The following is a 21,759-nucleotide window of genomic DNA, read 5'->3' on the forward strand; positions in this document are numbered from 1 at the left end:
AATAATCAAAATTACAACGTCACAATTGATCGAACATATTATCCTAAACATACGATCTAACAATAAAATAATAAATGAATGTTCAATCATCTAATTGCAACGAGAAGAAAAATGTAATTTCTTATCTAATCGAATATCAAATGAAGACAAATTTCAATGCATCACTTTAATTTAATAGATAATAATAATAATAATAATAACGTCGCATCTAATTATTATGGATCAATAAATTTGGAAGCATAATAATCGTATTAGGAATAACACGACGACCTTCGTTAAGAAATTAAAAGGTAAGTTTTAGCGAAAAGGGCGAAAAGCAATTTATCGTTTCGATGCGTTTTACAGGGATGGAAATATACGAATCGATCCACCAACTTAAAAGTATGTCTACCCTCTCGACGAATTACAAAAAAAATAAGAAAAAAAAGAGAGAGAGAGAGAGAGAGAGCTACTCAGAAGTAAAATACTATTGGATCCCCTCGATTTATAAAAGGAATTAATGTTACGGACGATTGATCATGATCTAACCAATGAAAACTTTAGATATCTGAATATAGTATATACGATTTTCGTCATCTCATCAGACGTTACTTATTGATCACTTCGAAGTTTTACTCAAAATTTACTTATCACTTGTTTTACAAAAATAAATACCGTATAACTTTAATTACATTCTCCGTTGAAATACTTTTTTTTTTATCAAAACGAAATGTATATATAATTTCGAGAAGAGGAAGAGTAAATGGATACATTGAGCAAATCAAATGAAATAAAAATAATACTATCGGTGGTAAAAATGATTTGACCATGTACGCAAATTAAACGTATACATAAAGTCAATATAAATTGAAGCCTGTGGTTTATTTTAGCATCCTAAATAACAACTATTGCGATATTATGCAAATAATTAATATTCAATTATAAACGCGACGAGAAAGAAAAAACAATTAAAAATACGTTTAGTACAAATGAGGTTATTTATTTTTGGATGGATGACACAATGTTTAGATTGATCGTAATTATTAATTTGTTTATAACAGAAAATAATTGATTTTCTATCCAAATACTGAGAACAATGGAATACGACACTTGTATAAGCCAATTTTCAATCATTTTGCAAGATTGTCAGATCATTTTCTACGGTAGTGTGTACTAATTGATTATAATTGGTGAAAATAAAATCATTTGTCAACGGACGAATGTCACTACAATTAGTTAAAATATCAGAAATTTAAGTGATACTTTTTATACGAATGTATTTTTATATACGCGATAAATAATCCCTTCAATTATACGGACCTTATATATATGTAATCAATACGGTATCGATTAATGCGATTTTTTTGACGCGGTTAGAATATATACATTTTTCAATATTCTTTATCAATAAATTTATTATATAGGGTGTAACCAAAATACGTGACTAAATTTCTCGACTACATTCCACAGATAGAAAAAAAAAAACAAATAGATTATACGAATACGAAATTATTTTAAATTTCAAGTATGATATTTAATTTTATTCAATACAAATATTAAATTTGACGCTTTAGTAAAATAAAAAATTCGAACAAAAATCAGAGTACCGAGGATGCATTAAAGTTTTAGCAGAGAAAACAGTAAAAAATTATATAATTACCAAGAAAAAAAAAAGGAAATATATGAAATAATATTACCTTTGTTTTCCCAGATCCAGTAGGTCCGACTAACATTAATCCATGACGTACCAAAGTAGTCTCGTATAGCTGAATAACTTTCTTCACAAATTCTACATTTACAATATAATAATAATAATAATAATAATAATAAATTTACTTATTTAATAATAATAACGCATTATTGTAAATACCATTGACATCTTCCAAGCCCTTTTCTAAAGTAGTCTTACGAATTTCCGCTTCAAGAATTCCATAATCAACAGGTAATTCAGTCAATTGTGGAAAAAGGTCAGATACAATCCCTTCAATGTATAATAAAAATTAATCGATATAACATGTGTATGATAATTAATAAAACAATCATATTATACCATTAAACAATTTAAGATCGTCGCTTAAAAATTTCGGCACGTTGACATCTCTCAAAGCTCGTAAACAAATTTGTTGTTCTTCGACATCTTTCAATTCTCTTTTTAAATTACCAGCAACCGCTATTACAGTTTTTACAGCGCGCATTCCAAAATCATAATGATCCTACGAATATGAAGTTAATTAAAAAACAACATTTTTCGACACGACACCGATGTATAATTTAAAACTTGTTTTTAGAAAGATAAGAAAGAAAAAAACAACCTGTGTACTGAGTTGCTCGGAACTTAATTTAAAAGTAGTCGTTATTTTTCCAGCAAGAGTTTTAGCGTCAGAGAAACCGTAAGAAAATAAAGAAATTTCAGCGATAAGAGTATAATTTGGCACCATCATGGCAACCGGTCGGAAAAGAGCTTTCAAATTGTCTGGCAATTCTGTACGACCTGCGTAACCCGGATTCATTGTGATGAAAATCGCACAGGAAGGTTTAAGGGTAATTTCTACTCCTTCAAATACGAACCTACATAAATTAATGGATGAATATATCAAGTGAGATAATGATTTCAAAAAATTATTGGAATACCACGTAAAGAGGATTGAAACTAACATTTCAACTCTGATTTGTTGAGCTTTTTGAATAGTCATAATTTGTTGTGCTATTACCGATAGTACTTCAATATCTATTCTGTTAAATTCGTCGAAACATGCCCATGCGCCTGCACTATGAACATAAAAAAACACACACATATTTCTTTTTTCCTAATTTATTTCCTTAATTGGAATTCGATGTAAAATATAAAATAAAAATGATTTATGTTTATATTTTATACCTGGCAAGACCTTTGAAAAATTTTCCCATGGATAAAAAGTCCAATTGATCGGAACAATTAAAAACTACGCATTGAATGGCAAATGCTTTAGCTAAATCTTTAGTCGTTTCAGTTTTCCCAGTTCCAGCTGGTCCAGCTGGTGCACCACCAAATTTCAAGTGAAGAGCACCGGTGAGTGTTAAATAACATCGATCTGTTAAAGGTGTGATAACCAATCTACCGTTGTTTCCCAAATACTCGTAACTAAAATGTTATTTCTTTTATTTTACGATCTAACTCTCGATAACATATAGAATGATATCTACAATCAAATTTACCCGTATGAAAATTCCGCATTTACAGCACGAACTTTTAATTCGCTATTGTCAACCCAATAATACCGTAACTGTGATATCCAATCGAAATCATTAATGTTTTTAACATTTTCTTGAATAAGTTTATATAAAACGTCTCTTGCGTGTACTTCGATAATAATTACAGCTTCTAGCATTAATCTTTGAATTTCGGTTTGTGGACTTCTTACAAGTTCACGCAAATCATCCAACTATGAAAAATGAAAAATTATAAATCACAGGAAATTGAAATTTTTTATAAAAAGTAATGATAATATTCAATTTCTGACATTTACTTGCGATAACATAACTTCGTAAAAAGATTGCAATGCATCATTTTTTATGGCATCTTCGACATGAGCAGTCCAATAAGTTTGACCACCGCAAAGAACAACTTGACCTGGCCACATATATACCCATTCCTTTCTACTAGTTTCCTCAACAATTTCAAGAGCTTCACCTATAATTTCTTTTAATGTATTACGCATGGTTTCTTCTACCACACACAGCCAATTTTCCACATTTCCTTCGGGATAGATCGTAGGTCTTAGGACGACTTCTTCGTATTCAGCAGAATACATTCTTGTGATAGCAAGATCATCCTCAAATCTCAATTCTCTCATATTTTCAAAACACTTTTTAAGATGAGGTTGTACGGCATGTACGTTTTTCGTTTGAGCAAGTATTTCGAGTAACTCATCGTCGCTAAGAAAGAAAAATCGTGGAAAAATCATTCGTTTTGTTTCCAAATAATCAGACAAACCCTTTTGTACGACTTCCAACAGACTGATGCATTCTTTCAAACTTTCTAGAAGTGATTTATCTGGACTAATTTTCATTATCTAAAAAATCAAGAATTGTCTATAAATTTTTTCAAAGAATATCAAAACATCGTCGAGTCTTTTAAATCGTGAAGAATTCTATAAATTTTACATAAGGACACTCGTAGGCTGTTTTCATGATTCGTCTCCAACTACGATCCATGGTGTTAAACTTTCTCGTTTCGACGGGTAATTGTCGGCTAATATCTTCCGACGTAAAAATTGGTTCCAAATACATCCAACGTCTAAAAAATAAAAAAAAATAAAAAAAAAATATAAAATAAAAGTATCATCTCGTGTCACAAACATTTATCTACGAAACTTACTTTTGTACCTCTATCCATAATAATATTACTTCTTGGGATAATTTTAATTTATAATCCCAATCTTCGAATCTATCTTCAAATGCAGCTTTAAAAGGACTAAAACTAATTTGTTGGGCATTTTGAATATGATCGTCTAAGAGCAATAAAGTTTCATCGGAAATTTTCATGATGTATGTACCTGATTAATTCAAATAATACTTTGAATGAATATAAAAGTATAAAATATTTCCGATATAACCCCGATCGTAATTAAATGCGAACCTGTATTTTTATAAAGCATAACATCCATCGTTATAACATTCCAGGCGTTTATCATTTTATCCAAAATACCTTCTATCGAATATTCTTTTTCAGCCTCATCGGCAACCTTCATAACGATTTCTTTGAATTCCATAATACCAAGAACTATCAAATTATTGAATGTCAATGATGGTGTAAGTGCCATTTGTATTCCAGTGAGAACACTGAGTTCTTCAAAATGTCGAGGTTTCATCCCTGGATTTCTAAGAGCTTCTATTATCCCTACGTAGGGCTTGAAGTCTTCTATTTGAGCCTTTATATTCTCGGCTACAGCGGCAACCTCTGATCAAAATAGGAATACCTTTATTACCGATTCGAATCGCGGATAATATTTGGGTCGGTAGACCCTTCAATTTCGTACTTGGAAATTCTTGGAAGATTTTGATGCTTCGTGATATTCCCTTATACATTTCATTAACATAATTGTCGATATTGCTACCATCGATTGTCATTAAAGGATTTTCCATCCATATTTCATACCATTTTAACCAATCTTGAATAAAAATTCAATTAAAATATATACCAACTATATTGAATGTTTCATCGTGTATCATACCTGATGCCGTAATCCAAAGTGTTCGATATTGATCAAATTCTTTCATTAATTTATAGAGATTTTCAAAAGGCACGACAGGAATTCCAAAAAGTTTCTGACGTTCGTTTAACAATATCCCCATTTCTTTACATTCTTTCATTAATTTCCAAATTCTTTTAATATCAATAGCAATCTCATGAACCATATTAATGTCTGTTTGTAAAGTTATATTAGTTACATTTCCAACAAGCAAATCTATTTTCTCTTGTAACATTATTTCGTCTTGGGTTTGAATTCTTAAAAATTTTTCTTGTTCTATTGCAAAACGTTCCTCAGTTTCTGCTACCTACAATTAAATTTATATATTATATATATATATATATATAAATGATTTTTTCTTTTTTTTTACGAAATTTTAATTAGTATACGGTAGGAAAGTATGTACCAATTCTTCTATTTTACGAGGAAAACCAATTGCTTCCCACTTGACATTAAAATCTTCATTTGATAAATTCCAACGAAAATGTTCTAAAATATCAAACTCAATTTTCACTTTTTGCATATTCTCATTAATTCCCTTTACCGTCAACGGAATTGTTTCCATCCATTCTTTTTTATCGAACAAATGTTCTACGTTTCTCAATTCTTCTTTCAATTTTACACTTATTTCTATATATTCATTCAAAATCTCATCAACTTTATAACGAAGTTTTTCGGTGAACATATAAAGCAACCGTGTAGAACAATCTTCTCGTTTTGACATTAAAAATTCTTTCAAAGGATACACATTCACGTTAAAAGGACCTATGAAAATATTTTTCGGTAGAGTACTTTCAAGATTTAGTTTCATTCTACGATGAAAAGAAATTTCGTCCTTTATCTCGACAGCCGTATGTTCCTCATTTTTAAAATCTCTAAAAATGTAGCTTATTCGTATATTTTAAATATAAAATATATTATACAAATTTTAAACAACAAATTTATTCTTGATCAATTAAACAATAAAACTATCCTAACTTACTCGATATATTTTTCAACATCCATTTCGAAAAGAGCTAAATATTTATAATATTCTTTAGCATAAGCTTTTAAAGGTATGATTCCCTTTTGATAAATATATTTTAAACGATTCCTAATTTCGCATATTCTTGTATCAAGCAGACCAACCGAACTAAGAAAAAGTTCTACTGGAAATTTAAGGAAAGGAAGTAAAAATGGATGTACTTGTCTTATTTGATGGCACAGTGTCAATGAATTATCCAAAATAGATACGATAGTTTGCTACAATAATAAAAATTAATAAATAAAAGATAAGAAAACTTTGTCATTTCTAAAATTAATATTTCATATACATATGTATGATTACTTCGAAAGCATTTAATTCGGTAGAATAATATGCTCCAGTACTATTCATCATAAGATCAACATTAAAAACAGGAAAAGCTTTACAAGCATACTGTGTATTCACTAAATCGTCTCCCCAAATAAAATCATCATCAACGTTAACTACGCAAATTCCTGGACCTTCTAACATTTCAAAATACAAACAAATAGAATTTTCTACGAGATTTCTTAAAGCATTCTGTAAATAATATACAAATGTATTTATTAATATTTAAATCATTTTCAAAAAATACACATACTTGCATATGACAAATGATGAGATCCATGAGACGTTTTAATTTCATAACATTGTAGATTTCAGGAAACTTTTGATCGAGATTAAACCATCCTTTTCCAACATCCCTCAAACACATTCTAACGGATTGCGCAACTTTGTCTAACCATAATTCTTTAAGATACTTCATTGTCATTATCGTCGTTTGATTTTGTTGAGATTCGAATTCAGTCAGTGACATTGATTTTCCATAATTAGATACGAATAAATTCATGTTCGATACTTGATCACATTCGTAAACTACACAACGCATAGCTTCATAAACTTCCGGTAATACGTATAACGTAAACCAATGAAAATATTGTTGTAATTCCTGAGAGAGAGATATGATTAATTTAATTTTCATAATATTCATAATATTCATAATATTTCAATAAAATAATTCAAAAAAAAGAACAAAATAAATTTTAATGTTTTACATAAAAATTCTTCATATTCGTAGGAATTTTTCCCATTTGCGGTACTACGATTTTTTCAATGGAAAATTCTATTTGCATAAATTTAAAAATATTCGGAGAATGTTCGATTACTCTTCTCCACATTAGATCGCACATAGTTCGACGATAATCGCGTTCAATTTCGTCCATTAACTGTACAACATTTATAAATGCCAATATATAATGTAATATAAAAATAGTTACTTGAGAAAAAAAGAAAAAAAAAAAATAAACATATACCTACAGAGGTGATATTCTGAACTTTATATTTAACGAGCTTTTGTCGCGTAGAAAGCGAGATAATAGTTTCCTTTTCATTTTCATTCAACGTTGGCATATCGCCTATTTCCATGCAATCCAAATAAAAATTATATCTACAATAAATAATATAATAACTACGTTTAAAAAAAAAAAACAAAAAGTAAAAACTTTGATGTAATTAAAATAAACCGATTTAATTATACTCCAGACGTATAATTAAATATAACAATTAATAATATAAAATTAATGAACCTAATACACGTCTCGGCTCTTTGTCTATCTCTAACTGCAGCTGCAACCCTTCGAGCAAAAACTTTCGGATCCTCGGCTAAAAATTGGACATATATCCTAGGCAATAAAAAAGTTCTCTTATGACCGTCCAATGTGAGAACGGTCCACAATTTTTTACTACTATCATAATCAGTTACTGCTGAAAGTTGCCATCCGTATAAATTATCTAATTGTAAATCGGACAAATGATCATTCCTCTGTTCGTTAATTATCAATTTTTCAACAAATGCCATAGCAGGTAAAGGATATCGTACATCATCGATCAAACCTAAATTTATCCAATCGTTCGATGTTCTATCGAAAAAATCATATTTTTTAATACGTTTTATCTTGAATTAAAATTACTTCCAATGGAATAAAAATATTCTAGAATTGTTCTTTACCGACAGTCGAATTCCTCGTCGTCAAATATCTCCAAAGGTAAATAATTTATCTTGGAATACAAGCCAAATTTATCTTCCTCCGTTGACACCGACGAAATTACTTCTGGTGGTAAAATATTGGACGATGATAAACCCTCTTTTTTTAAAGCCTCATCTAAACTTTGATTTCTGTACAACCTACGACGCCTTTCCATTTCAACGTTTCGTGGCAAACGTTTGGATTCAACGTTCTTTTCCATTTGAACTTTCGGTGCAAATGTCTCAGCCGGAAAAATCTTTTTTATCGATAAGAACATTCTCGTAATTCAATATCAGTCTCGTAATAGGATTTTTTAGCGAGTTTAAAATTATTATATAAATATTATATATTAAAACGTTGCACAATTATATTAAAGATAAAACTACGAATTTACTTACGATTGATTTATCTTCGGGAAATATTATCCATCTTTCAGCTGCACCCAAAAAATGTTTCGACTTTTTAGGTAAAAGATTTTGAACAACAGCACCATGTTGTTCAGTTAATATTTGCCAGGTGAGCTTAGTTCTTCTTGGTACGGTAGGGAGAAGATTTAAACTCGGATTTACGGGATATTCTAATGTACCTATATATGATTCAAACCGTATTTAAAATATTAGAAGGATATAATTATTAATTAGATATATTGATTTTTATAAATATATGAATATATTTTTATTTACTGACCAGTAACAATTTCGGAATAATAACCTCTTTTCGAAGGAATGGATTTATTTTTATCGATCTGATCCATTTTATTCAAACTAAAAAAATTAACGTTTGACATATTTAATTGACAAATTTTTATTAATCAATATAATATAAAATTGCTATGTTTTCCTTTTTTTTTTTTAACTTACCTATAACAACTATTACATTCGAACTTATAACACAAATTATCTATGTGAAAGTTCTCGAAAACTTTTATATTCTCTCGTATAATATTTATAACTTTTATAATATTTTATATCCTATTTTATTAAAAGAAATAATTTCAATTTGACTGAAGCGTCTCCTGCTGTTACTTTTAAGAAACTTCGTATCAGTGAAGTATCAAATAAATTACACATTCAAAAATCATTATTTTATTAATAAAATATTTTATATTAAAAAACATCGCGAATATCTTTAAAAATAAATATAAGAAAATGCAATTTTTGTAGAACTACAAATAATTGCATAGAATATTTTGTCTGTGTACCTTCAGAAATGCATTTATACATATATTTTAAAAGGTAGCTATTTAAGCTGCTCAAGTTGAAGAAAATTAAATAGGTTTGCTGTTACATCCCACGATGATCACCTGTAACAAGAAGAAAACTATATTAATCATACAATCAAGTGATACAATAGCCTGACATATAAGTGGTCCAATTCACAGGTGCACTTTTCATTTAAATTCCCTATTTATTTTTATCTAATTTCTATTTACCGTTTGTAAAATAAAATTGAATTTAAACGCGTGATTTTACATTAAAACATTTAATGAATTAAGAAATAGAAAAAGTACAAATATTATAAGCAGTTACTAATAAAAATAATATCTATTAATTATTATAAAATACTTTTAAACTATATGTTATATACAAAAGAAAAATTGCAAATTTAATAAAATACGATCAGAGTAAAAAAATCTTAAAGACGAACAAGAAAAAAAAGAAATGACTGTAATATTTACTGAACGTTAATTAAATTTCAAAATTAAATAATAAGAGAATTTTAATATTTTTGACTCTAACTAACTAAAAACTTCTGCACCTTTTGGACGATTTAGACACAGATTTGGTGTGCCAAGGAGATGGAATGATCCATCATCTCCAATTATAACTACAAATTAATGACGAGCAAGCAAATAATATAATAAAATACAAAATATGACTAGAGAACTATTCTCGAAAAGTTCAAACTTGCTGTTGAACCTTTGAAAATAGCTCAATAGTCTATGTAGTTGCCCTCTTCAGCCACAATTAAGTGGGGGCCTCTTCGGCATTAGCCTCTTCTTTCTTCATTCCCTGAAAACTGCGTTGGACATTTTCTACGTGCGAGCAATAAAAGATCTTTCATACTACTTTTGCAAATCAACTCGTATTATGTTACGATTCTAATTCTCAATTATTAAAAAATTAATTTATATTCTCTGTTCATTAGTAAATCTCGTGAAGTATCAATGAACTTAGAGTTCATTGACATATACACGAGAACAATTAAACGATTGTCCAAGCAGATAATTATCGATGACCTAATAACACGTCGCACTTTTAATGCCAAAAATTGAAATAGAATTGAAATAAATGATGCAATAAATGTCATGCATTTTCTTGCAATATTTTCATTTCATTCATTCGTTACATTGAATTATATCAAATATTTCTAATTGAGAAAATCGCTATTGTGCGAAGTGCTAGTTGTAATACTTAAAACTAAGTATCAAATTCATCGAAGTATTTGCGAATTTGTTCGACTCTATCTCGTTCGAGAAAGAATCAAAATAGAAATGAATATTTCAAATCGATGCAAATCCCTTTGAATGATGATACATAATAAAGATTGCAGAAGAGTTACAAAATAAATTTACAAAACAAGCATAATAGAATGAAATGATATCATTTTGTAACAATTCTGTATAAACCAGGAGGCGGAATTTCCACTCCGGAGTGGAAGTAAGCCTAATGCCTTTCCTGGATCCTACCTACTTAAAATTAAAGTTTTCACATTCGCTCAAAGAAGTATGTTACCTGCCTGCCAATTACCCATATTTAAAAAGAGCAAATACACATACGTACCCACCCACTCACTCCACGATTCTCTCACATACCACCAGGGTGCAAAAGCCTAAACTAGAGAGCATGCCCCGGGGCACCTCCGACACCCTAGTTCAACCACGTTTTCTAAACTTATATGCTAAAGGGTATACGTACTGATTGCTGTAATCGTCTGCCAAGGCTAGTGATTATTGCATAAAAAACTACAGCAAAAATACAAGTATACACTAGTATATATGCATACTAGTAATATACGAGCATATCAAAGTCTCCGCAAATAAATGCGGTAACTCTACTATGCAAAACGATTGTTAAAAAAAAAAAGTTCGTATCGTACGCGTGAATCTACAAGTTATTTTTATTCAATAACTTTAAAAAATAATAAGCGCGGTATTATGTGTCGCGAAACGATGTACAATGCACACACCTAAACGCACACACAGGTGCAACGTACACCGTGCAATCACTAGCACAATGACAGCCGCCAATAAGGGAAAAACTTAAAACTAAACCTATTCTAACTGTTTCTCACCTATACGAGTAGCACCTGGGCACAGGCATAGATGAGAACGCAGAAAGTATAGGGGGGAGAAACGGGAGATTAGTATATTAGAAGCTGAAAATCCTGATCTAAAAAACATTATTAACATACATAAACACATAGAAACATTTTATTTTATAACATATAGCAAAACATTTCATTTCATCTAAACGGGCTAAGACTCTACACGTCATTTGAATTTGACTTTTTGATTAAGCACAAGAATTGTGTTAAATTTAATTTTTTAATATTTAAAGAATTTTAAAAGAGCAAAATAAATATATATAAAAAACCTCGGACGACTCCTTTCATTAAGTTGGCTGTTCTAATAAAAGAACTGGGCTTTGAGCCACCACTTAATTGCTAGAATCTATCCGTCGCGAATGAGTTTGTTTTCTTGCTCATTTATTTATAATATCGAATAAAAATTAATCGCGATTAGATAAACTAAGTACGAAGCAATGCATGTAAGGCATTTATTACATGCTATTCTGGACGAAAACGAGTAAATTAATGCTCGGTTACACCACTACTAACCACGAACAAAACACGTAATAAAAAACAAAGTGCATTGATTAATTGCATTATTAATTAAATGAACTTAACCGGTGAGACAAGAAAACCTATCCTGAACTAATATAAAATATACAATACAATATACAATACAATATACAATTTTCATGAGTAACTCCTAGAAAGGAATTACTCATGTGCTCGTCAATAATTTATTTAAATAATTACAACCAGTAACTCGTGCCGATTAGGACCTTTCATCCTCGACATGATTGAGCACCGGAGGGACTTTAAATTTTTTTACTCACTACGTAAGAAGTTCTACGATGGCTCCAAAACACTCCTACTTCGCTGCAAGTGTTGTAGTCTGACGATGGAAGAGTTCCTCGATTTGGTATTAAAGGAGATCCACCGAAGATCCACCGAAGGTCCACCGAAGATCCATCGAAGATCCATCGATGATCCATCGATGATCCATCGAAGAATTCATCCCACATCATTGATAAGGTAGAAAGACCGTCGTCATATCTGTAAAATAAAATAGAACAAAATGATAAGTTATCTGCAATATAATCCAAAATCATATAAAAATAAAATCGAATAAAATGTAAATAAAAATAGATACTTACAATGCAATCCAATGGGATGAAATTCAATTGCACCTTGGCGATGCACCTCGCGTGAATCTAATGACGCGGTATAAACGAAAATAAGAAACTATAGATGAGTTTCTTATCGCGAAACCGAAATTTTATTATACGGCGAACAACACTGATTCTAATTCGCGTTTGATTTTAATTTGTTTTACGCCCGATCACTGATTCTACACAACTAATTCAAAGACTGCTTTGCACACAGTCAATGCAAGTAGAAAAATCTTCATTGATGCACTGATTCTAATATGCGAACAGTCTGTGCGACTGTTTAAAGATAAAAAACAATTTTACTCGAACAAAATCTAATGCAATTACTGCCTTGGTCGCAGTTAATTTAATATATATTTCAAAAATTGTTCGCGAACGCGACGAAATTGAAATGAAAACGAACGAACGTGCTTTTAATCCGTGATTTTAATTATATTTAACGATACAACACTCCCGTATATTGCTTCGCGCACGATAGCAATGCACGAACACTTGCAACACTTTACAAACACAATTCACAAACACTTCCAACACTGCAATATTCCCATGATGATCTAAAACAGAAATAAAAACAAAATTATGAATATCATTGTTGTAAGAGAAAATTATTATAATTATTGAGAAAGTGTTTAAAATAAAAATTGACTTACGTTTATTCTTCAGTGATGAATGCATGATGGGTATCCTACCCTTAGGATGACGATGAGCACACGTTTAAACCGAATAAAAGAAACTTACGGAGTTTCTTAACCGAGCAAACGAAACTTTTACACACGGCGAACAACACTGATTCTACTTTCCGACTTTTTTATATTTTATTTTAGCGATGCAACACACGAGTACCTCATTGCCTACGCGCTCGATTGCAATGATGTTCTGAAACAGAAAAAGAAAAAGAACAATTAATATCATCGTTATAATAAAAAACCATTAAAGTTATCATAGAAACGTTTAATAGGAAAATATACTTACTTTTAGTCTTCATTGATGACTGCAGGATGGGTATCCTACCCTTAGGATGACGATGAATAAAATAAAATTAAATAAAACTCTGAAAAGCTGAAACATACTAAAAAGATTATAGAACAATATATCCTGTGAATCATTCCTGAAGGCATTGCACACTTTTAAAGATATTTTATCATAAAGAATCAATATAAATTCAAGCAATATTGATTGCCTTTATCTCACTACTTGTATAAAATTACATATAAAGTATTTAATATCAGTAAAAATTGTTAATAAAAATCGATAACGTTATATATATATAATAGTTTAATACGTCACGTTCGTTAGATCTTAGCTCGTTGAAGGATTGATCAGGAATGAACACGTAATCGCGTCCTTCATGTCGAACGTTCGGCTGTCTTCGTTTTGTTTTCGGCTGTCTTCGTTTCTTCTGTTCTCACTTCGAGAAATTCCTGGAATATACGTACACATTCGTTATTGCCCGTAGATAGAATATTTTGTTTTCTTATTTTCTCTCTCTCTCTCTCTCTCACTTTCGTTCTCACTCTTTGTATACATTTCTGTATGGTTTAAAAAAAAGAATAACGCTTACCTCGATGAATATGATGATAAAAAAGAGTAAACACAATTGTTAGACTGAGTATATGTATTCCTGCTGGACTCTCCTAATGCTCGGTACCTAAAAAAGGAAAAAAAAAGATTACATTAGTATAACATAAAGAAAATCAAATATATGAGTGTATGTGTACGAGCTACCTATACTTATGCATAAATGCCTGTATGTGTGTGTATGTGACAGGAATCGAATTTAATACGAAATACGATCTTTGAATACATAATTATGAAAAATAATTAATTAGAGCATCATTAGAGGTGGTAGTAAGTATCGATACCATGAAAAAAGTGGAAATTAGAAGAAATATTGTTAAGTAACATTGGTGAGATTTGGCGGCACATCGAGATATATCGATGTTACATTCTCACTGATATCTATCGAACTTTTCAATATTTCGTTTTGAAAACATTCACGTATGAAAATCTTATGTGTAGCTATCGTTTGATATATAATAGAAAGGTGTAAAATACTTTTCCATTACCTGAGTTAAACGGGATAACGCAGAACGTTGGAACATATACAGCTGACAGAAAATGGCGTTTCCTCTACCTTTCCCCTGCACCCCCTTCTGATGCCACTGCGTTGCCTCTACTGCGCATCTGCTGCGCGCGGTAGTATGCGCGATAGTCCACTTTCAAAAAAGTAGCGAAATCCGTTGACCAATGGCTACTTGAGATTTTGCATTTTTTCCATCTATTATAGAAAAATATCGAATAGTTAAAAATAGGATGTAGGAACATAACAATTGTCGAAATATATACTTTATTAATTCAAACAATCAAAATTAATCATTATAAGTCGATATCGATAGTGTTCGAGTCGATAGAAATGATATCGTAAAACAAGATATATATAATTGCGTAAAAAATGCATATCAATGTACATGGAATTTTTTTCTACACAAATATTCTTTATCCTCGACATTATCGTAATCTTTCGATTATATCATTTGGAAGTCATTTGCTAGAAGAATCTATTAGTATATAGGAAGATTATTTACGTTAGAAAATACTTTTTAATTACCTGAGATTAACGGGACGACGTAGCATCCGTCCGATCTCCAGCACCGACGCCGCGAAAAGAAAGAGGAATGATCAGCAAAGAGCCCTGATTGGCTGATAATTATTACAAAAGAAAAAGATGACCAATCAGAAATTCCCAATTACCATATAGAAATGTATTTTACGCACACGTACGTAACTCGCCTTTCTTCATGACCACTCTAGTCAAGCTTGATATGATAATTTATTTATTAAATAAATAAAAAATTTATTCTATTTTTCTATTTAAGGTACACGTATCTTGTTAATATTTAAAAAATAACGAAAAGAATAAAGACAATATATACCAGAAACTTTGTCACACCGCACAGAAACCTCATTGTAGATACTTTTAAAACAATTGACATAAAACACTGTAACCATCCCTAAAGAATTAAATTAACAAGAATCTTTCCATATCGATACAGAGTGTGGGAATTTATACTTTCATAGTTGGTATAAGAGATGTCAATTGTTTTCTTTCAATTTATTTTAATTCTTTAAGGATGGCTATATTGCCGTATGTCAATTGTTTTAAAAGTATCTGCGACGAGGTTTCTTTTCTATACGATTGTGTCTTTTTTGTGCGATGTGATACAATATTTAGTGTATGTTGTCTTTATTCTCTTCGTAATTTGTTAACATACTAATATTATATTTGTTTATATTATACCAATGCAATGTTACTTTTTACTTTTTTTTAAGTTTTCAAACATTGGGAGAATATATATAATAATTACATATACCTAATCTTATAATTAAATTTACATTTTATATTACATATCTTCTTCATATTCTTTGTGGTAAGTTTATGTCTTTTCTTTTATAACATAAAGAAGAGTAATATAAAAAGTATGAATAGAGAAAAAAGAAATAGAAAAATAAAGAAAGAGAAAGTTACATTTTATACACATATCATACATATACATATATATAGACTCTTTCAGTTTGCTTGATACTTTACTAATACAATCTTATGATTTGCAGATTTGCAAGTATTTGAAGATTTGGAATTGCACAGCATCAATTAGGATTTTTCTCATCGTTTTATGTATTAAGTACACACATAAAAGAAGAACTTGGAAGATCTTAAAATGAATCCAGGCAATATTTTTTGTTATTTAAACAACCAAAAACTTAACCTTTCTTCTATCATAATGGTAAGCTTTAATAATTCACATTTTCCATTATTATATTATTAATACATTGTTTTAATATATTGGTTGTATAATTGTTTAGAGAAATGTAATCTCATTTTTCATTTCCATATACGTGTACATTACGTATACATTAACAATTATTTTAATGCACTAATGCACTTTTCTTATATTGCAGCTAAATTTTACCCGCGAAGTCATCATTGCGCAGGAGCATTAAAATAATTACATAAAAATGATAAAAATGCTTAAACCAGAACGTTATAATCTTAAAGATTATGTATTAGATGTATGACACCCTTTATATACATGCGCAACGTTTGGAAGGTCTTATAAACAACATTTAATAAAAGTACTTTCATAGAGGACAACGTCTCATTTCAACGGTGGATTTCGAAAGGGAAGGTATATAGATCATATATTCCGATCTTTTAGACAACAATAGACTCTTGCAACGATTAATTAACAATTATTATAATGCATTAATGCACTCTCTTTATGTTACAGCAGAATTTTACCCTCGAAGTCTTCACTGCGCAGGAGCATTAAAATAATTACATAGAATAGATAAAAATACGAAAATCATAACGTTTTAATCTTAAATTTTATTAAATAGATTTATTATTCTTTTTATACACGTGCTCAACGTTCGGAAGGTCCTGTAAACAACTTTCACCAAAAGAACTTTAACAGAGGATAATTACTCAGATCAACGGTAGATTTCGAGGAAGAGGGATCACAGAACATATACTCCGAGTTTTTAAGCAACAATAGACATTTTTATCGATTAATTAACAATTATTTTAATATTCTAATATACTCTCATTATATTTAAGATTGTTTAAACGCATATACATTTATTTAAACATTACATACTTTTTAAAGTACTTTGAATATTAATTAATATCGATTTTATGTTTTATTAGATGAAAATTTTACCCCACCTCCTCGAAGTCATCACTGCGCAAGAACGTAACAACAAATGTACATTAGTTTAAACAATTGTACAAAAAATAAAAGAATAATAAAATGAGAGCGTTATAATATTAAATTTTACTGATTAATTTTATTGATTTTCTTTTATACACATGCGCAATTTTCGGAAGGTCTTGTAAACAACTTTCACCAAAAAAACTTTAACAGACGATAATTACTCAGATCAACGGTGGATTTCGAGGAGGAGGGATCTCAGACTATATACTCCGAGTTTTTAAGCAACAATAGACACTTGCATCGATTAATTAACAATTATTTTAATATTTTAATGCACTCTCTTTATGTTTCAGATTATTTAGACACATATATGTAGTAATATATAAGCATTACATACTTATTAACATATTTTTGAATATTAAACAATTTTAATTTTATATTCTTTTAGATAAAAATTTCCCCCTCCAAAGTCACTACTGCACGGAAACGTTTAAAAAAATGTACATTAGTTTAAACAATTACATAACAATTAAAAGAATATTAAAATGAGAACGTTATAATTTTAATTTATATTTATTACAATTAATTTTCTCGTTACATACATAAGAAACTTTCTGAAAGCCATGTAAACAACATTCAATAAAAAACCTTTTTTATGTGACAATGTATCAGTCTAACAGAAGATTTCGAAGAGGAAGGTACAGAAGAAGGTACATCCCCCTTTTTAGATTACAATAGACATTTTTATCTATTAATTAACAATTATTTAAGGTTTATAGAACAAAGTATTGTTCTCTACTAATACATAATGTATGTATATGTTTAAGCAATTATATTATTTTAAATATTACATACTCTCCTATTAACGTATTTTGAATAGAAAATAATTTTAATATGAATTTATTTTTATAATTTTAGATGACACAGTATTAGATGACACATAATTATAAAATTCTCCGATTACTTAGATTGTTTTACAATCATTGTTACTGGCTAAATAAAATGTAATATTAAGTGTTTATTAAAATTTTATTATTTTTTTAGAAGCAATTCAATGGGTAGCGGGTGGATTTCTTCTTCGCAAAGGGCGCCATTTGCTAAGAAGGAATTTACTTCAGGGATGCGACCCTGCCCACGCGAGCCTTGATTCTATCTTTCTCCCAAGGATAGAATCATGTCCTACCCTTAGCTTTTTAAAGTGAAACGCCCTATCTTTTTTTTTTTATTTTTTTTTTTTACTTTGCTCTTTTTAACTCGCGACTTTGCAAGCATACATGCATTTAGCATAGGAATCGAAAGCGATCGAAGGGATAACGTGCGCGATCAGTTAGACGGTTAAGTCCACGGCTATCTGTTAGACAGGCTTTACACGCCTGCTGTTAGTTTTTAATCGATCGTGTCGCGTTGATTTCTTTGTTTCGCCTAGATTTCTCGTCGTATATATTATTTCTATCGGGTTTTAATTCGCGTTTTGGTATGCATCGATGCATTTAGCATAGGAACCGAAGCTACACGTACCCAATTGGTTGCGTGGAGTGTAAGTTCCTCGTAATATATTTTATTATTACCCGTTTTTTTAACTTCGCGATTTGGTGTGCATCGATGCATTTAGCATAGGGACCGAAGCGACACGTGACTGGTCGAGGTACCCGGCTGGTTGCGTGAAGTCTAAGTTCCTCGTCGTATATATTTATTTTATCGCGTTTTCATTCGGGTTTTAATACGCGTTTTGATATGCATGAATATGCACGTAGCATAGGAACTGAAACTGCATTGTATGGGATGTCTACCAAGGCCATTGGCACCGGTGGCAAACTGTACGTGCAGCGTAAGTTCCTCGTAATTAAGATTAGAGTCAGTGGATTAGTCCAACCGGTGGGATACCACTTAAAAAAAAAACGTAAAAAGTTTCACTTTAAAAAGCCTACCACGCCAGGACAGCACGAGGACCACACCAGGACAGTACGAGGACCACACCAGGACCAGAAGAGGACCAGAAGAGGACTTACTTTTAATAAAGTATAATGTTAAATAATTATCTGTACAATTAATTGTATAATTAAGTGTATTATTAAATGTAAAATTTTTATGTATTTATTCTTCTCGTTTTAGCATCGCACGCGTGTGATATGTATTTTAATTGTGTTTTATTTGTTATCAGGTTTCTTTTATCATTTCTTATTCTTTCTTCTCATTCTTTATTTGATATTCCGGATTTCCCTTCTCGGGATTTTCATTTTCTATGGGTTTCGACTTAGGTCGTCGGATGGGGACATCTTCAGGATGCACATCCCGAGTCTTCAGAAGCGGTTACCTCCTCGTGGTTAGACCTGGGCAATGGTATTTTACTTTCAGTATAATGTTTAACATATTTTATATGTTAAACATTCCATTGCAAGTAAAATCCAGCTAAAGACCGCTTACCATTAACATTATAATGATAATTAGTTTCTTTCATTTTCCTAATAATTATCATTACATTGTTTCCCCTTTAATACTACCCTCATATTATATCCCACATTAAAATACTCGATTTATTTTATAGGAACACTAATCTTGTGCATTCTTTCAGACGTTTTTGACGTGCAGTGCGGTCGGTAAAGCACGTCTCGGTCGCGTTCGCGTTCGCGTTCGCGATAAAAAACATTTTTATAGTTTTTTATTTTCGTTACCTAGTCATCCTAAGGGTAGGAGACCCATCGGGCATTCATCACTGAAGATTAAAAGTAAGTATAATTTTTCTATGAAACATTTTCTATGATAAATTTTCAATAGTTTTCGATTACGACGAAGATATTAATCGTTCTTTTTCATTTTCTGTTTCAGAACATCATTGCAATCGAGCGCGTAGGCAATGAGGTACTCGAGTGTTTGCATCGTTAAACAAAAATCGGAAATTTTTCGGGTAAAGAAACTCCGATAGTTTCTTTTATTCGGATTATACGTGTGCCATCGTCATCCTAAGGGTAGGAGACCCATCAGACATTCATCACTGAAGATAAAAGGTAAATTAATTTTTCTATTAAACATTTCTTTAATAATTACTTATAATTTTTAAATGATAACAATGATTCTAATAATTTTATTTTCTTTTTCTTTTTCCAGAAGGCTAAGTGTTTGTGTTAGTGTTTGATTTTTGAACTGCGTGCAATGCAGTTGTAAAATTAGAATCAGTGCCGTGGTCGCGATAAGAAACACGTAAGTTTCTGATTTTCGTTGGAACCGTCTACGGCATCGTCATCTTAAGGGTAGAGACCCATCGGGCATTCATCACTGAAGATAAAGGTAAATTAATTTTTCTATTAAATATTTCTTTAATAATTACTAATTTTTAAATGGTAACAATGTAATTTTTAAATGGTAACAATGATACTAATAGTTTTCTTATTTTCTCTCTTTACAGAAAGGTAAGCAAGTGTTGGTGTTTGATTTTTGAACTGCGCGCAATGCAGTTATAAAATTAGAGTCAGTGTTTGTGCGAATAATTAAAAATACAATTTTTATCGCGAAGTAGAGTCAGTGTTTGTGCGAATAATTAAAATAAAATTTTTATCGCGAGTAGAGTCATTGTACGAATAATTAAAATAAAATTTTTATCGCGAGTAGAGTCATTGTACGAATAATTAAAATAAATTTTTATCGCGAGTAGATCATTGTACGAATAATTAAATAAATTTTATCGCGAAGTAGAGTCAGTGCATTCGGTCATCGTCATCCTAAGGGTAGGAGACCCATCGGCATTCATCAATGAAGATTAAAGTAAGTATATTTTTCTATGAAACATTATTATAATAGTTTCAATGGTTTTTATTACGACTAAGATATTAATCGTTCTTTTTCTTTTTCTGTTTCAGAACATCATTGCAATCGTGCGCGAAGCAATGTAACGGGAGTGTTTGATCGTTTTAATATAATTAAAATCACGGATTAGAAGCACGTTCGCTCGTTAATTAAAATTCGGTCGCGTTTCGCGTTCGTGTTCGCGTTCGCGTTCGTGTTCGCGTTCGCGTTCGCGTTATTTTTGAGATTTATATAAATTAACTGCGAGCAATGCAGTTAATTGCATTAGAGTTTGTTCGTATAAAATTATAGTTTTTTAATTTTAAAACAGTCGTACAGACTGTTCGCGAAGTAGAGTCAGTGAAGTGCATCAGTGAAGTGACCGCGTATCGGGAGTGAAATTTTTGTGTTTGCATTGACTGCGTGCAATGCAGTCTTTGAATTAGATTGTAGAATCAGTGTTTGTACGAATAATTAAAGTAACATTTTAATCGCGAAGTAGAGTCAGTGACCGGGCGTAAATTAAATTCAAATCGTATCGCGTATGTAGATTCAGTGTTGTTC

General features: G+C 30.6%; 1 protein-coding gene across 1 annotated transcript in view; it reads right to left on the bottom strand.

Moving 5' to 3' along the window:
* The window catches only part of LOC122524225 (dynein axonemal heavy chain 1-like), a 41,188-nt gene extending 32,472 nt beyond the window's left edge, over positions 1 to 8,716 (bottom strand). Inside the window, exons 1-22 of the mRNA XM_043646364.1 lie at positions 8,639 to 8,716; positions 8,222 to 8,496; positions 7,800 to 8,132; positions 7,531 to 7,660; positions 7,269 to 7,439; positions 6,815 to 7,162; positions 6,538 to 6,753; positions 6,193 to 6,452; positions 5,617 to 6,085; positions 5,193 to 5,517; positions 4,998 to 5,129; positions 4,598 to 4,918; positions 4,337 to 4,514; positions 4,123 to 4,255; positions 3,486 to 4,031; positions 3,175 to 3,401; positions 2,858 to 3,100; positions 2,635 to 2,748; positions 2,292 to 2,547; positions 2,030 to 2,192; positions 1,850 to 1,960; positions 1,677 to 1,768 (exon numbers count right to left, since the gene is read on the bottom strand). Of these exons, the coding sequence (XP_043502299.1) occupies positions 1,677 to 1,768; positions 1,850 to 1,960; positions 2,030 to 2,192; positions 2,292 to 2,547; positions 2,635 to 2,748; positions 2,858 to 3,100; positions 3,175 to 3,401; positions 3,486 to 4,031; positions 4,123 to 4,255; positions 4,337 to 4,514; positions 4,598 to 4,918; positions 4,998 to 5,129; positions 5,193 to 5,517; positions 5,617 to 6,085; positions 6,193 to 6,452; positions 6,538 to 6,753; positions 6,815 to 7,162; positions 7,269 to 7,439; positions 7,531 to 7,660; positions 7,800 to 8,132; positions 8,222 to 8,460 (5,007 nt within the window). The 5' untranslated portion in view covers positions 8,461 to 8,496; positions 8,639 to 8,716. The remainder of the gene's footprint in view (positions 1 to 1,676; positions 1,769 to 1,849; positions 1,961 to 2,029; positions 2,193 to 2,291; positions 2,548 to 2,634; positions 2,749 to 2,857; positions 3,101 to 3,174; positions 3,402 to 3,485; positions 4,032 to 4,122; positions 4,256 to 4,336; positions 4,515 to 4,597; positions 4,919 to 4,997; positions 5,130 to 5,192; positions 5,518 to 5,616; positions 6,086 to 6,192; positions 6,453 to 6,537; positions 6,754 to 6,814; positions 7,163 to 7,268; positions 7,440 to 7,530; positions 7,661 to 7,799; positions 8,133 to 8,221; positions 8,497 to 8,638) is intronic.
* Between the last annotated feature and the right edge of the window lie 13,043 nt (positions 8,717 to 21,759).

Source organism: Polistes fuscatus, unplaced genomic scaffold (genome assembly GCF_010416935.1).
Source record: "Polistes fuscatus isolate 324 unplaced genomic scaffold, CU_Pfus_HIC Scaffold7, whole genome shotgun sequence".
Classification (NCBI taxonomy): domain Eukaryota; kingdom Metazoa; phylum Arthropoda; class Insecta; order Hymenoptera; family Vespidae; genus Polistes; species Polistes fuscatus.